Here is a 17769-nt window from a genome sequence, read left to right on the forward strand (position 1 = left end):
CCGTGTGAAAAATAGAACTTAACAGAGCAGTTCACTACGGCCCTCAGTTGACTTTGTCCTACGGATTTACGGACACATCCAGTCGAAGTAGCACACTTTTTATGCCACCAACTAGATTATTATATAGTTTTAGCTGTTACAACAACAACAAAGACTGTTGGCTTTTGGTCCATATTTTTGGTATATTACATATAAAATGTAAACTTCATGTAGGGTCAGCTTTCAAAAATACTTTAAATCTATTCACAAGTATGTTTACGATCGGTTTATCATAAATATTTTAAATACTACTTAAATATACTAATTAAAACCAACATGTTTTTAATGATATACTTTTATTTAAACATTTTCTTCTTATTTTTCAATTATTTCGAACTTATCTGAAAAAATGGCACTTAAAGTAGTACTGGCGTACATATTTTCTTTATACATATTGTACAAGTTTTTCTCAACGATTTAAAATGTAAATTTTTAACTAAAATTTGTTGCACCCATTAGACTAGTTTTGTATTTTTATCGAAGACAATCAAAAGATTTTAAAAGTCATTGTTTTTATTTTTTAACAATTTATGAGTGATTGCCAATCAATTGCGTGTAGTTAATGATATTTCTAAATAACTATTTTAAATTTGACTACAATTAGGCCAATTAAGTTTTTTTTAGTTTTGCACTAATATTTATTTAGTATATTTAACTACATTTAATATATTGTACATTTGTTTATGTTTTTTGTAAATATTATTAACAGGTGTTTTGTTGTTTGTTAAAAAAATAATAAAACAAACGAACAACAACTAATCTAAAAATCGTGTATTGTTTTCAAGGGAGATTTCAATAGAGTTTAAATTTGTTCAACAAAATTAAACTAGAGTTTTTAAGGATATATTTTTTTTAAAAAACATCCTTTTTGTGTTCTTGTGGTTTTTTGCTTTATTTATGCTACGGTTGGGTTTTATATTGTTAAGATATTTAAATTTGTGTCTTTCTTTATAATTTAGGCAGCTTGTTTTTTATCCTTATTATCGGATAAATAGTTGTAGTTAATAAAACGCACACCCTGTATGGATTGTGCTGTTGAATTAGTTAAATGGCAGGCGAATAGCAGCATATTTCTAGGTTGTACCTTCCAGGCGAAACGCATAAACACAAAGGAGTATAGGGTAAGAGCTGGAAGAGAGAATAAATACATTAGTTTTAAGAAATTTCGAATGATTTTTTTTATTACAACTTAAAATAAATGGCGATTCTAATGACTGGTTTGAGGATGGATGAGTTAGTTTTTAGGCTTTAGACAAATATTGAGCATGATAAAACATTTTTCTACGACACTTTATGGTTTCTTTAAGTATTTTTTTAATTAAATTAAGAATGTCATGTAGTCGACTATTTGCAATCTATAAAAAATCGATTTTTGCGTCATCAATTAATTATTGGACTTCTTTTTTCGACTTTACAAATAGAAGACTTAGACAAAAAATCTATTATTCAAAAGGCAATTTAAAAAGTTGAAATGTCGACTTTTTGCAATTTAAAAAATCCTACTTTTTTCAGTTTACAAAAAGTCGACTTTTTTCAGTTTAAAAAAAGTCGACTTTTTGTAATTTTGAAATGTTGATTTTTCATCTTTTTGCGTTTTATGAAAAGCCAACAAGTCGACTTTTGTCCTTTATGAAAAGTCGACTTTCCGATCTTTTTTTTAATATCGAAATTTTCAATCTTACCAGAATTCCAGCTTTTTTCGACTTTTTTCAACATTTATTTGCCAAAATGATTTTTAAAAAATATATGTTAGGACAAAAAAGTCGACTTTTCTTTCCGACTTTGACCTTTTTTAACAAAACACTCGACTTTTTTTTTTTTAACAAAAAGTCGATTTTTCATATCGATTTTTTCGATGTTTTCCACTTTTATTTGCCAAAATGATTCTTAAAAGATACATAGATGTTAGGACAAAAAAGTCGACTTTTCTCTTTTCTAAGAAACTGTCCTTTTTTGAAAAAACACTCCACTTTTTTTGACAAAAAGTCAATTTATGAAAGTCATAAAACACAATTTTACAGTTGAACTTTGACTTTATGCAATTTATAAAAAGTCGACTTTTCGGCAGTTTTTAATTTTAGAAAAGTTGGTATTTCGACTTTTCAATTTTAATTTGTCGACTTTTTGACCGTTTTCTAATATTGACTTTCTTTACATGTTAACTTTTTTCTGTTCGAAAGTTATAGATCACTATTCTATGGTTGAAACAAAGAGTCGTTTTTTTGCAATTTATGAAGATTTAGCTCTCCGACTTTTTTATTTACGAAAACAATTTTTCGAACTTATTTATACATATAAACTTTTCCACTTTTCCCGACTTTTACTATCAAGTCAACAACAGTCGATTTACCAACATTTTCGGAACAAAATAGGCGACTTCGACTCTTTCGACTAGAAGTCGATTGTTCGAAAGTGGAGTTATAGAATCCTAGGACAAATTTTTAGATCCTGTAAATGTCGATTGTGCAACATATACAATTTAGCTGATTTATCTACTTTGTCTACAAAAAGTTGATTGTTTCGAAAGTCGACTTCTAGAACCCTATATTTTAATGTTTTTAAATCAAAATCAATTAATAACCTAATAAACAAATAGAAAGTCCATATTGTTTATATTAGACAGAAACATTTGTTAAAAATAACAGCCATCTATCATAATCGCGCTATAATTTATTTTTTATTAATTTACTTAAATCACGATAAGGTTTTTATGGTGAGAGAATAAAAAAAAACTAAATGACATGTTTGGAATTTTTTATATATTAATACTCTTATCGCTGCGTGTATATTAAAATAAACTATTTTAAGTGATAGTGAGGAAGAAAAATATGGGATTACCAAATCGTTTTTAGTTATAACATTTTATGGTATTTTTTAACATTTGACAACAAAATGCGTTTTAAAATTATATTTTTTGTTAGACAGTTTTTTCAATCATTTGTGGAAATATATTGCTAAAAATAACTTCTTGCTTAACATTTTTTATTTAGTATTTGAAAATTTGAATCTAAATGAAAATAAATTGTTTTTCTAAAAAAATATGCGACATATTTTAACAAAAGACAATGAACTTTGTGTTAATTATTCATTGATATGTAATATTTTTAAAAATTTATTTCTATTAATTTTCTTAGATATTATGAAAATATTTATAATGAAATCAAACTCAAACTTTTTGCCGATTTAAGTTGTCAAGTTTGTCCTAACAAAGAGAAAAATAGTAGATTTTGTAGATAAAAGTCGGAAAATGTCAAAAATAGGTTAAAATAAGAAAAGAGTCGGAAAAGTATTCCCAAAGAATAATGTCGATATTAAAAAAAGTTCGAAAAGTCGCAAATTTAAAAACTATAATAAGTCGAAAAGTGGTTTTCTCATAAATTTTTAAAAATACGAAAGTCGCCTAATTATAAATTATAAACAGTCGACTTTTTGTTTCCACTTAAAATGTAAGGCTTAAAAAAGTCTATTTATTAAGTCGACAAAAGACGTAGTAAATCTTTTTCATATTCGTTTTGATGTCAGTTTTTTGATTTTTTTTTAAAGGTTGACTTACATTAACCATGTGCGTCTCTAGCAAAAGCAAAAAAGTCGACTTTTCCTTTTTTTTCCTACAAATTAATCGACTTTTTTTGATTTTTAAGTCTTAGATTTTTGACTGATTTTATTATATACGTTTATAACAAGAACTATATCCGTCTGTAGCAAAGGAAAACAGATTTTAATTTTTTATATCTAATTCTTCAACTTTTATTTAAAAAGTAGACATATCGACTTTTTTAAACCAAATACTCGACATTTTTCAACAAAATGTCGATTGTTTGAAAGTTCTATAGTTGAAACAAAAGTCGAGTTTTCCAATTTGGAAATTGTACTTTTTAAATTTGTATGTTTAAAATATGTTTTCAGATTTACAATATAGTGAATGTATAGACCATTTTTCGACAAAAAGTCGATTCATCGAAAGTCGTTATATAGAATACTAGTTATAATTTCAACTTTCCATCATGTCGACTTTCCGCTGTTACTTTAAAAATGTTTCATATTGAATTTTAAAATTTAGTTGTTCTCTGAAATTTCTAAATCCCTTTTATCATAAATTCCCTTGCACTTGGCAACCCTAGCATAATTGCTTAGCAAATATTAATAAACAAAATGCTAGCTGCTGCCGCTAATCATTTAAACTTAAGATGAAACTTTGTTGACAACGTTTACAAATTAAAAAGGCAGACATATAGTAATAAAACTTACCCAATGTCATGCGACCTGAAATAATTTTAGGATCTTTCTTAATATCCGCTAAAGCAGCAATAGGAATACCCCAATTAGCCACTGGACCCCAGAAATGTGTACTAAACATGGATTAAAATTCAAATATTAAAAAACCTGTTACAAAATAAAACTCACACACACTCGTACAAACCTCATTAAATATTCACGGAATTCTTTGCTTTTAAGATTTTCAAAAAATCTTCCAGCCATACTAGCAGCACCCTTTTTAGACATTTTGCAATTTGTTTTACCAGCGAGACTTATTAATAAAGATCTTTAAATTAATAAATCAATGAATTAAATTACTACTAATGTTCAACATAAAGCTTGAATTAAAAAGCAACACGTTTTTTTCTTACTTACAATTATCTATTTAGTTTTATTTGATGTTGTTGTTGCAGCCAAAGCAACAAATACAAGCTGCCAATGATTTATTGACCCCTTCGTTAATAAAGTATTTATTTCCAAGCAAAACTTAACACGTTCTTTGCGATAGAATGGAAAAAACAACAAAATTTACAAAACTTTCCTAAATTTTAAAGAATCAATAATATTGTTTTACCTGCTTTCTGGGGAATTTTTTTAACAAATAGAAAAAGTTATGTAAATATTCTAATTGTGTGCGTTTCTAAAATCAAATTTATCTCACTGCTCCTCTACTGTCACTGTCCGTTGCAAATTTAATGTAAAACAACAATAAGAAAATCGCAAATCACTGCTGCACTTAATAAAATTCGAAAGCAAAATATTTCGAACTGTTCGCACAAATAGTGACAACAAAAAACACACAACCACCTTGAATTGAATTCTACTGCGACTACTGCTACTGTCAAATGAATGGGAAAAAAACTTTGTTGTTTTTGTTTTTATTACGTTTTCATTTTCTATTCTGTTTTGTATTAGAAGAATAAAAGCAAAACGTACATAATAATTGTCATTTTATTAGAAAGTTGCCAGATCAATTGAGTAATTAAAAGATTTTTATTTTTGATTTTATAATAATTATGATGTAGAGCAGGCATGGAAAATTTAAATTTTGAAGTAGTACTAACATTTAATATAAAGAGTACCTTTTTTAGGTTTAAAAGTATGTACAAAACAAATTTTTCTATAGATCAAATACTAGACTATAAACTAGACTACATATTAGACTATACTATAGACTAGACTAGGGATTAGGCTACAGACCAGACTACAGACTAGACAATAGACTAGACTATAGACTAGACTATAGACTAGACTATAGACTAGACTATAGACTAGACTATAGACTAGACTATAGACTAGACTATAGACTAGACTATAGACTAGACTATAGACTAGACTATAGACTAGACTATAGACTAGACTATAGACTAGACTATAGACTAGACTATAGACTAGACTATAGACTAGACTATAGACTAGACTATAGACTAGACTATAGACTAGACTATAGACTAGCTATAGACTAGACTATAGACTAGACTATAGACTAGACTATAGACTAGACTATAGACTAGACTATAGACTAGACTATAGACTAGACTATAGACTAGACTATAGACTAGACTATAGACTAGACTATAGACTAGACTATAGACTAGACTATAGACTAGACTATAGACTAGACTATAGACTAGACTATAGACTAGACTATAGACTAGACTATAGACTAGACTATAGACTAGACTATAGACTAGACTATAGACTAGACTATAGACTAGACTATAGACTAGACTATAGACTAGACTATAGACTAGACTATAGACTAGACTATAGACTAGACTATAGACTAGACTATAGACTAGACTATAGACTAGACTATAGACTAGACTATAGACTAGACTATAGACTAGACTATAGACTAGACTATAGACTAGACTATAGACTAGACTATAGACTAGACTATAGACTAGACTATAGACTAGACTATAGACTAGACTATAGACTAGACTATAGACTAGACTATAGACTAGACTATAGACTAGACTATAGACTAGACTATAGACTAGACTATAGACTAGACTATAGACTAGACTATAGACTAGACTATAGACTAGACTATAGACTAGACTATAGACTAGACTATAGACTAGACTATAGACTAGACTATAGACTAGACTATAGACTAGACTATAGACTAGACTATAGACTAGACTATAGACTAGACTATAGACTAGACTATAGACTAGACTATAGACTAGACTATAGACTAGACTATAGACTAGACTATAGACTAGACTATAGACTAGACTATAGACTAGACTATAGACTAGACTATAGACTAGACTATAGACTAGACTATAGACTAGACTATAGACTAGACTATAGACTAGACTATAGACTAGACTATAGACTAGACTATAGACTAGACTATAGACTAGACTATAGACTAGACTATAGACTAGACTATAGACTAGACTATAGACTAGACTATAGACTAGACTATAGACTAGACTATAGACTAGACTATAGACTAGACTATAGACTAGACTATAGACTAGACTATAGACTAGACTATAGACTAGACTATAGACTAGACTATAGACTAGACTATAGACTAGACTATAGACTAGACTATAGACTAGACTATAGACTAGACTATAGACTAGACTATAGACTAGACTATAGACTAGACTATAGACTAGACTATAGACTAGACTATAGACTAGACTATAGACTAGACTATAGACTAGACTATAGACTAGACTATAGACTAGACTATAGACTAGACTATAGACTAGACTATAGACTAGACTATAGACTAGACTATAGACTAGACTATAGACTAGACTATAGACTAGACTATAGACTAGACTATAGACTAGACTATAGACTAGACTATAGACTAGACTATAGACTAGACTATAGACTAGACTATAGACTAAACTAGACTAGACTACAGACTAGATTATAAACTAGACTAAGGACTACACTATAGACTAGATTATAGAATAGACTAAACTATTGACAGACTAGGCTATACATTCGACTATTACGGATTACATTTGGTCTACTGAGTACTAGTGGTCTAGTTATAAGATCAGAGCTTTGAGAGTTATCTCGAAACCCAAGTTTAACATGGATCCACATATTGAAGCCAAGGTTACACAACACTGGTTAATTGGCCCATGATCGACACAAAGCGATTTTGTACAATACATATGTATATAAAACATGTAGAGTTTCCCGATCTTATGTTAAATAATTTAAGGAAGGCAGTACCTTGTATCCAATTTTTGTAAATTGAAAATATTCGGAAAGTCGACTTTTCATAAATTGAAAAGTGACGAAAAGACGACTTTTTGTTTTAACTGTATGAGGTATAGGAAATAAACAAATTTTCAAATTTGATGTAAATTTAGTTTGAATTTTACAACACTCCCGTACATGTCATGCACTGCATTACCATTTTTTCTAACATCTGGCAGCACTTTTGTTTGGTGTTTATTTACAGAAATGGAATGGTTTAAAACTTTGCTATTGAGTGTTGTTCGAAATTATAGTATACTTTCAGGAGCGAAATTTTAATAAGTTAAATAAAAAGATAAATCAAATAACGTTAAATCGAAAAAATTAAAAACCAATTATTGTCGGGTATTGCTTACCATATGATACCCTACACCTTATATTAGTTAATGTATATTAAATTTGACCTTGGTTCTGTTATATTTAAGCAATTTAAGCAATTTATTGACGAAAAGCTAGAGATTGAGAGCTAGGGGTAAATATGGACCGATCCCGTTGTTGACAGTCAAGTCATTTTCTGAATTGGGCTTTCTATGAGGGTTAAATATGGACCGATGGATTCACTTTTACCAAAAATTTATTTATATTGAATTTCATCGCCACGCTTGTCGTTTTAAGTTATTTGTGGACATTTAAGTCATTTTCGAAAGGAGACTTTGTATGGGGACTAGGGTTGATTATTACGAAATCCGGCAGGAACATCAAGGCTTGTATACAATTTAGTTATGTCGTTTTATATAAAAAAATAAATTCCTATTAGGCGCGTTCAGTTGTATGGTGCCTAGATGAAAATATGGAACCATTTTAATCAGTTTCAATAAGCTTTGACCCTGGTACAACATAAGATCACGATCCAAAATTTCATTCAATTATCTTCGAATTTGGGACCTGTCGTTTGATTACAAGGTTTACATAGACGGAAAGATAAACGACTGATGAAATTATTCTAAGCCGATTGGTACACGCTTTGATGGGTATTAGACCAATATTTTTATGCGTTACAAAAATCAGCACAGGGTATAAATATGTCAAATTTCTGTTTTAATTCTACAAATTTTCTCTTAAATTCTCTCTTTATTGTTTTGCAAACAAAAACCAACAAACAATTAAAAAGCTCTCTGTCTGCTTTTTTACCACACAAAGTCCTTGGTCCATTTGACAGTAGTATTACATTTTGCTGCAGCTTCCATATGATTTAGTTTGAAACTCGTGAGCTAAAGTGAAGGTTGTGTATCAAAAATTGTCTTAAATCTAGAAAAAAGCAAATTGTTCAGGAATTTTTGGGTGTAATAATTTGTTTTAATTTAGTTCTTTTAACTTTATTTATGCTAAAAAAGAGAAGAAAGTGTGTGAAAGAAATGGTTTTTATGGAAATTAAATTAAATAATAAAGAAAATTTGGAAATTCGTTTTTCTAATTTTAACAAATAAAGCAAATAAATTAAACAAAATTTGTGAAAATTTATAAAAAAAAGAAAAATTCTAAAAGTTTACAAAATACCAGAAGAAAAAAATCAGAAAAAAAGTTTAGCATCCACCAACCACCAACGCCCCGTTAAACGTTGTAATTTTCTAGTATCAAACAAAAAAAAAAAAAAAAAAAAACTCCCCTTCCGTCACCTTAAAACTAAAAGAAAAACCGTGTATTATCGAGTCAGTGAGTGTACGTGAGTGTGTGTGTAAGTGAGTGTTTGAAAATTTCCTTTAACAGTGTTTGTTGGTGTGATTCTAGCGAAATCGAACTTTTGTTTGTATGTGTGTGAGCGAATGTGTGTGATTGTGTCGTTTATTTTTTTCCTAAATACACCATTCCAACCCTCTTCTCTAAAGGAAATTGTGGATAAAGTATATAAAAGAAAAACCACATAATATATTTAATACAAAAAAATTAGTGAAAAAATCAAAAAGCTTTTTTAATTTATTTAATTACAAGAAATTTAATTGAATTGTGAATTGTTTGAAAAAAAGGATCTGCACAAAAACAACAATTTCAATTTTTTTTTTCCATTTGTGTGTGAGTGTGTCATTTAATGCTGCTTCTTCTTTTTGTTTTTCATTTACTACCGAATTGGGTGCCGCTCCCAAATTGCGAAACTATCAAAAAGCAACAACGACAAAAACAAATACACCAACAAACTGCCATACATACTCTCAATAAAATACCAAACAGCCAAGTATCCAGCCAGCCTGCCATCCAGTTTCAAGAATCACCATCTCAGTATCAGCATCATCAGTAGACGATGTTGTCTTCGTTGACGTCGTAGCAACCGCAACAGCTGCTGCAGCATTTCTCTACTCTACATGAGTGGCTAATAACTCACACACTCTCTCTGACGCTTTCAGTAACAACTTTGACAGTCACATTAAAATAACGGTTTGGCTTTCGGTTATAATAAGGACTTAAAAAAAAGAGAAAAACCAATTATATCGAAGTTAAAAAAACACCCATTGTTTATTGTTAAAAATCAAGAGTGATAAGAAAAATTAATACACAAAATTATATTTTTATAAAAAAAAACTCTTTAATTTAGAAGATCGAACTTAACGATAGTAATGTGACATTAATTGACATACTTTTAGTGTTCAATGTTTAAGGATGAATTAAGGAAGTCATTTAAATCTTATAAATATTTGACTAAATACTTCGGAGTTCAAGTGAATAATTCTAAAATTGCATTATTCATATTGTTCCAAAGATTTTCTTACAACTTAATTTGATTAATTGTAGAAAATCGTCGATTATATAGCTATACTTCATTCCAGTAAAAAAAGTCCTTAAAAATAACTTCAAAATTTAAACTTCTGTTGAAGTCAATCCGAATCGATGAAAACGATTTCACTCATTTTATCAGAAGCCATTGTCTGCTAAACTAATAGTTGACGATTATGCTTTTCAGCATTTCCATGTTATAATTTTCCCTTTTAATTGCTTCTTTGGAAATATTTTCTTTTTTCATCGTGGGGATGATTACAATCATTCATAGAATGAATACGAGTACATTTCCTAAAATATAAGTTCAGTGTACATTTTCAGCTTTAAAATAGCAAACAAAACACAAATATTTTTCAAATAGCATCGTAGCAAATAATTCAGTCCAAGTAAATTCGGCACACTTTCCTCATAATCCAAAGTTCATGAGCGTTCAGATTTCCAACCTATTTGAAATGTAATCAAAAACACTAATATCGAAACTTTCTCATAGTTGTGTTTGATTAAGTGAAGATTCCCAATTTTGTACTTTTGGTTCAAATTATTGATAATTGAGTGAAACATTCCCGAATGAAATGACTGCGGAGTTGAACAAGTTCATACCCTAATCCTACTTGTCCAAAGAGCTTAAACTGTTAAACGACACTCTAAAGTTTATTGCGACAATTCAGCCCAAATCCAGAACTCCTTATTCAAATTCTACTATTTATTCATGGAAACTTTTTTGAATTTCTAAAGTTCGAGTTATCTAAGTTGAGGTTTCTCACTGATAGGTTAGGTTGATAGGATGAAGAAGATGTATACTCCATTAAATCCGAAGAAATACCCCTAGGCCAATATCAGGCCTGTTGTGTGCTGCTACGCAACATGGAAAATGTTTGTTAGCAAAGGCATTATCATCCAATGTTCAGAAACTCTATTTCCTAGACGTAATTCCTAGGTTAGGTTAGGTTAGGTTGATAGGAGGATGTATACTACATCAAATCCGAAGAAATACACCTAGGCCACTATCGGGCCTGTTGTGCGCTCCAATTCAAGAAAGAAAAAAAAAAAAAAAAAATTGTTCACTGAATGCATTATTTTTCCATGTTCAGAAACTCAGTTTCCTGGACGTAATTCCTAAGAATCTTCCAATCGGTGTTGGTTAAGAATGTTATTTCCGGAATAACATCACTTCCAAGATACTTGGATCTAACTTCGACGAATGCCTGACAATGGCAAAGAAAGTGCTCCAGAGTTTCACTGTCCTCTCCACATGCTCTACATTCGTCTGAATCCGCACGTCCAATTTTGTATAGGTGTGCTCGTAATCCTGTGTGTCCACTCAGAATACGTACCATCATACTAACCTCAGACTTGCTCGTTTTGAGAAGATTTCTCGTCTTGCTCTCATCAGGGTCACCCCATAGAATCTTTGTGGTTCTACCCACCGTTTCATTATTCCAAGAGGCCTTATGGGATTCTCTCATCCATATTTTTAATTCAGCTTTTGTTGCGTCGAATGGTTTTGCGTTTGTCAGGTTAACTACATCGAGCTCCCTTCCCTTTAAAGCTATTACATTCGCCCTTTCGTTGCCGACTACTCCCGAGTGGCCTGGTACCCATATGATATGAACCTTACCTCTGGGAGAGTATTCAGTTAAAGCTTTCTTACAATCCAATACGGTCTTAGATTTAATTCTATCACCTGATATCGCACAAATTGCCTTCTGGCTGTCGGTAAATATATTAAGCCCTGTGGGCGCCATATTTATTCTAATCCAATTTACACATTCCGTTATTGCTCGTACTTCTGCCTGGAAGCTTGTGTTATGATTTGGTAAACGGTGGTATATTTCTGTTTCTGGGTCTTCAATATAGAACCCCAGGCCCACTTTGTCCCTTAATTTAGAGCCATCCGTGTAGCAACGGATTCCTACTGGTATTTGCTCTAATGTTCCGCTTGACCAAGACATTCTATCTGGGATTAGCGTTTCAAAGTTTCCGACATATTCAGTGTCTGGTATGCGATCAGGCACGTCCGGTGAATGTGTATAACCTTCCAATGTGTCCAGTATACATTGATGACGTGTCCTTTAACCGTTTTTGGCCAGTTCGCCTAAAGTAGAGAGCCGTTCGGCTGTAAGCGCCGATTCATATCTTATATATGTTTCAATGGGTGGAATATCTAGCAACGTTTCCAGAGCCTTGGTTGAAGTAGTACACATGGCACCACTTATACCCAAGCAGCATGTACGCTGAACTCCCTGTAGTAGTTTGATATTACACTTTTTGTCCAAAGCAGTCCACCAGATTATTGAAGCATAAGCTAGAATTGGTCTAATTACACTTTTATAAAGCCAATTTGTCATAGTAGGACTAAGACCCCATTTCATGCCTATGGTTCTCCTACATATCGCCCAGCACCGATGTGCCTTGTTGATCCTATCTTCTATGTGGTGTCTCCATTTTAATTTCCGGTCAAGTATTACACCTAAGTACTTAACTTTGTCTGTCACCGGTATCTTCTTGCCCAGGAAGCAAGGTTCAGTATATGTAGAAATTTTTGTCTTTCTTGTGAAAAGACAGATTTCCGTCTTCGCTGGGTTAACATTGAGGCCTCTCGGTTGAGCCCAGCTCAAGGCCGTATTCAGAGCTTCCTCAGCTCTTCTACACAAGTAATTTGGATCCTTTCCCTTTAAAAGTATTACGACATCGTCTGCATAGCAGACAGGTCTAAGTCCTTTCTCGGTTAGGGTCCTTAGGAGGCTATTAATCGTGGTAACCCAGAGTAAAGGTGACAAAATGCCACCCTGTGGTATACCGCGAAATACCTTTTTCCTGATAGTTATATCGTACATCTCGCAGCTTATCCATCTGTTCCTTAGCATGTAGTTGATCCAGTTACGGAGCACCCGGTCAACATAAAACTGGTCTAGGGATTGGATAAGGGTATCAGTGTGCACGTTATTGAAAGCGCCTTCGATGTCAATGCATACCGCCAGTGTATACAGTTTGCTATCGAAAGATTCACCTATGTAGTGGACAACTTCATTTAAAGCGGTTTCCACCGATCGTCCCTTTACATAAGCATGCTGCTTATATTTAAGGTCTTTGTATGGTATGCTGCTTTTAACCATGCTATCGACTATCCGTTCCAAGGTTTTAAGTAGGAAGGACGTAAGACTTATCGGTCGATAGGACTTAGGTGTCGCATAGCTAGGTTTCCCTGGTTTGGGTATAAATATTACCCTTGCATCCTGCCATTTAACTGGGGTATATGCCAATTTTAAGCATGCAGTGAATATTTGTGACAGATGTACGGAAACCAGTCCCGCCTCCATCTGCAAAAGTGCCGGGAAAATTCCATCCGGCCCTGCAGCTTTATAGGGAGCAAAGCTCTTGATTGCCCCTTTAACCATGTCAGTTGTAATAACTATTTCCGTGTTACCCTCCCCTTCCTCCAATATCGGTCCATCTATGTCCATATTCGATATACCGGGTGGGAAATGAGAATCCATTAGGAGTTTCATTGTCTCCTCCATATCCTCAAGCCTCCTGCCCGTCTCAACGATCATAGATTCCGGTTGGACATGAGTTTTGGATAGGAATTTTTTTATCTTCGATACGTCATTTACGCTATCTACCTGTTCACAGAAAAGTTTCCAGGAGTCTCGTTTGACTTTTCGAACGATTTTCTTATATTCACCAAGTTTATTACGATACTCATCCCAGTATACTGCGGTCTTTTTACGCCGTGCCCGGTTAAATAGTTTGCGAAGAGTCTTCCCAAGGTTCCGGATCTCCCCAGTTACCCAGGGTTTTTCCTGGGCAGATCTCCGCTCTCGCAGAGGGCAGCTGTCCTCGAACGATTCAACCAGGGCACTTGTGAACGTTTCCACTTTGGCATCTATATCCTCTTTATTTCGACATTGAAAAGTGTCCTGACCTAAACGGTTCTTTAGTAAGGTCCCGAACATTGTCCAATTAGTTTTAGACTTATTCCGAAACTTTATCGGCTTTGGTGGTGGCCTTAGTACTTTGAATCTTATGTACCGATGATCAGAAAAGGAGTGCTCGTCCGAAACTCTCCAATCCTGAATTTCGTTTATAAGCTCTTCTGAACATATAGTTATATCTAATACTTCTTCTCTGATTCTATTGACGAAGGTAGCTTTATTACCTAAGTTCAATGTTATCAAGTCTTTAGTATTAAGGAAATCCATGAGGGCTTGTCCCCTGCGATTGGTGTTTGTACTACCCCAAGCTACATGGTGCGAGTTGGCATCACAACCTATTACAATTTTCTTATTTTTTCTTTGTGCCTCTTCAACCAGTTTCATCAGATCCGACGTTGGTGGTAGTGTCGGAGAATCGAAAGGCAGGTAAATAGATGCAAGGAATATGTTGCCAAGACCTTGCTTCAGCACCGTTGCATCCGATGTTGATAATCCTGTTGAGAGGAGAAAACATAAGTTCTTGTGACATAAGATACATGTTCTCGGGCGAGATCCTGTATCAGCGTAGAAAAGTTGGAAATTTACGTGATTTAATCCAGAAACCTTGTTGCGAATCGTCCAAGGTTCCTGGATTAAAGCTATATGTATTTTACCTGTGTTGATTTTAGCCATCAGAGCGTTGGTAGCTGTCTCGCTCCGATGGAGGTTTATTTGGATAACCTCAATCATGGTCATCCATTAAACTGTCTTCCAGCGAGTTGGTGGTCACCTCCTCGCTCTTTGGATTTGACTCCTCCGGATAGCCTGAAGTGGCTATTAATGCAGTGGGTACTGTTGATGGCACTGCGGTGTCCTTATCAGGAATAGGAATAGCAGTATTTTTAATAGACACATTCCCAATTCTGGAGAGCACTGCTGTTCTGTCTTCTGGCGGGTGAGTGATTTCCTCCTCGCTTTTAGGATTTGACTCCTCAACATTGCTAGTACTTGCTAATGATGCTTTGGGTACTGTCTTAGGTGTTTTAGTGTCCTTGTCGGGGCCGGTTTTGACAGCCTTTTCAATCGGCGCCTTCCCAATTTTGGAAAGGGCAACTACACTTTCTTCTGGCGAGTTAATGGTAAATTCCTCGATTTTAGGATTTGACTCCTCAACGTTATCAGTAGTGGATACTGATGCTGTGGTCTTAGGTTTTTTAGTGTCCTTTTCGAGGCTTGTTGTAACAGCCCTTCCAATCGGCACCTTCCCAATTTTGAATATGACAGATTTAGAGGCGAAGTAAGCCCTACCTTTATTCTTGGCAAGACTAGTCATGGATTTCTGGTCGATACCTATTACAAATAAAGTTCCCTCAGGTTCTTCTTTCCTGTAAAAGACATCCCATTTTTCCACGGCCAGCTCAGCATTCTGACCTCCAAGAATTTCCAGTATACGTTCATTAGCCAGTTTACTGCCCCATCCTTTTATGTAGACAGTGGACTTTAGGAGCACCGGAAGCTCGCTCTTCTTTGCCAGTCCCAGCCTAGCGCCGTCCCAGGGAGGAGGGATACTTTCCACCAAGTTCTTTAGGGTGCTAACACATTGGTGAGATGCCAACCTCATCAACATCACGCCCATGCTGAACTCGCAGCTCTCGCTCTCTATTGGTTGTTTGCCCTTTGAAGCGATTGCATGGTCCACAATCTTATTGTTGACCAGGTCTTCTATTTTACTCTGTTGGTCTATTGGAATTTTGCCTGTCGGATTACCGGCATCGTAAACTGCATAGCAGAGATCGTCCCGGTGCCTACTTCTGGCAACTTTGGCGTAAGATGGCGGCTCTTTTCCTTTTCCTTCGTCTAGCTTCTCCTTCCTCGTTTTTCGGGGCTTCTTTTGAGGTTACCTTACCTTCGAGGTTGATTTCGCCGACGTGTTCGTCTTCGGAATATCTGGCTTGGCGTTGTCACCCTTACTCTCAGGATTCTGACTTGAGGTTCCTTTGAGTGAAGTATGGCTTGGCTTCGACTGTGTATTAGAAGACGGGGAGCTCTTTTTCTTCTTAGGTTTATTTTCAGTTGTCAACTTCTCGGGAGACCTGATCCTTTTTGCCTCAGATCTTGTGAGAGAGTCCGATTTTTCCTTTGGAGTGTCGTGGGATTGACTAACTATGATTTCCTGAAGCATCTTTTTCAACTTCCTCCTCTGTGCTCCAGAAATTCTTTTCTTAGTAATAGGTAGTTTAGCTATGCTATCACTCACCTCTTTCACCATTTGCTCTACTTCATCCTTTTTGGGATTTGCTATAATGGTATTATTATTATTATCATCTGAGGATTCAGAGTCGGAACCCTCACCTATATTTAAAGGCTGAGGTAGCTTAGAGCTCTCTCCGAGTACATCCTTCTCTTTCACCCCTATATTTTTTCCAGCGGCATTCTGTACACTTGACGCATTGTCCGCCACAGAGGCCAAGGTACCCGCCTCCGTAGTAGTATTTTGCTCACGATTGCAGGATGACGACGACACGTGACTCGCGAGTAGATCAACACTTGCCGCCGGTACTGGGTTATTTAGGCCCTGCACCGTAACTTTTATCTTTTTATTTTTATTTTCCATATTTGTTTTGTTTTTTCCAGTTTTTTTTGTCCGCGGGGAATATAATATTCCCAGGTGGTGGACAATCTGCCCTCCCTCAGCTTAAGTGAAATTAAAGCTGGGAGAGGACAGATGGTCCATCACCATCACGTAATTCCTAAGAATTTTCCAATAAATGTTCATGAGGGATGTTATATCCGGAATAATATCGCTTAAAAGATATATGGATCTAATTTTGGCGGAAGTCTGACAATTTCAAAGAATGTGCTTGAGAGTTTCACTGTCCTTTCCACATGCCTTACATTCGTCTGAATCCGCAGGTCCAATTTTGTATGTGTGTCCACTCAAAAAACGTACTAACCTCAGACTGGCTCATTTTGAGGGGACGTCCTGCTCTTGTTAGTTTCACTCCATAGGATCTTTTTGGTTCAATCCACCGTTTCATTATTCCAAGAGGCTTTATGGGTTTCTCTTACCCATATTTTTAATTTGGCTTTTGTTGCTATGAATTGTTTTGCGTTCGTCAAGTTAACTACCTGGAGCTTCCTTCCTTTTAAAGCAAGTAAATTCCCTCTTTCTTTGCCGACTTTCCCGAGTGGCTAGGTACCCTGGTACCTAACAAAGCTTATCTCTATGAGAGTATTCGGTTAAAGCTTTCTTACATAACCTTTCTTACAATCTTGTTATTGCTGGAACTTCTGCCTGGAAGCTAGCGTTATGATATTTCTGTCTCTGGGTCTTAAATATAGAACCCCAAGCTCGTTTTGTCTCCCAGTTTAGAGCCATCCGTATAACAATGGATTCCTACGGGTATTAACTCTAATATTCTCATTCTATCTGGGATCAGTGTTTCAAAGTTCGCGATATATTATGTGATTGGTATGCGATCGGGCACGTCCAATGTTTTTTCCTCATATTTGTTCTAGATACTTGGACATTCAATCATTAGAATAAAACCGAATTTTTTGAAATGTTGTTGTCTCGTTCGTCTGATTAAGTGAAGTTTTTTAG

General features: G+C 34.3%; 2 protein-coding genes across 4 annotated transcripts in view; one reads left to right on the plus strand and one right to left on the minus strand.

The window, feature by feature from the left end:
* Positions 1 to 813: 813 nt before the first annotated feature.
* LOC119601336 (mitochondrial pyruvate carrier 1) lies at positions 814 to 5152 on the minus strand. Of its 2 annotated transcripts, none has more exons than XM_037952189.1 (5): positions 4871 to 5152; positions 4672 to 4793; positions 4460 to 4567; positions 4288 to 4388; positions 814 to 1167 (listed from the first exon to the last, which is right to left on the minus strand). In XM_037952189.1, exons 3-5 carry the CDS (start codon positions 4540 to 4542, stop codon positions 995 to 997), a joined length of 357 nt encoding a protein of 118 aa, XP_037808117.1. In that variant the 5' UTR covers positions 4543 to 4567; positions 4672 to 4793; positions 4871 to 5152; the 3' UTR covers positions 814 to 994. The 2 variants fall into 2 exon arrangements, with proteins under 2 accessions (XP_037808117.1, XP_037808116.1); XM_037952188.1 differs by having other exon boundaries at positions 4460 to 4582.
* Positions 5153 to 8754: 3602 nt separating this feature from the next.
* Positions 8755 to 17769, plus strand: part of LOC119601335 (myb-like protein P) — a 139573-nt gene continuing 130558 nt past the window's right edge. The window contains exon 1 of one of the 2 annotated variants that reach the window (XM_037952183.1): positions 8755 to 9102. The gene's annotated coding sequence lies outside the window, so the exon portion shown is untranslated. The remainder of the gene's footprint in view (positions 9103 to 17769) is intronic. The other variant, XM_037952186.1, reaches the window with a different exon arrangement.

Source organism: Lucilia sericata, unplaced genomic scaffold, assembly GCF_015586225.1.
Source record: "Lucilia sericata isolate MDLA Ls3-8-SP2 unplaced genomic scaffold, ASM1558622v1 Contig000158F_arrow, whole genome shotgun sequence".
Classification (NCBI taxonomy): Eukaryota; Metazoa; Arthropoda; class Insecta; order Diptera; family Calliphoridae; genus Lucilia; species Lucilia sericata.

Coding starts and splice junctions, on each gene's coding strand:
- LOC119601336 (XM_037952189.1), bottom strand. CDS start 4,542: ATGTCTAAAAAGGGTGCTGCTAGTATGGCTGGAAGATTTTTTGAAAAT. Junction 4,389..4,459: donor TTCCGTGAATATTTAATGAG/GTTTGTACGAGT, acceptor ATCCATGTTTAG/TACACATTTCTGGGGTCCAG. Junction 1,168..4,287: donor TTCAGGTCGCATGACATTGG/GTAAGTTTTATT, acceptor TCTCTCTTCCAG/CTCTTACCCTATACTCCTTT.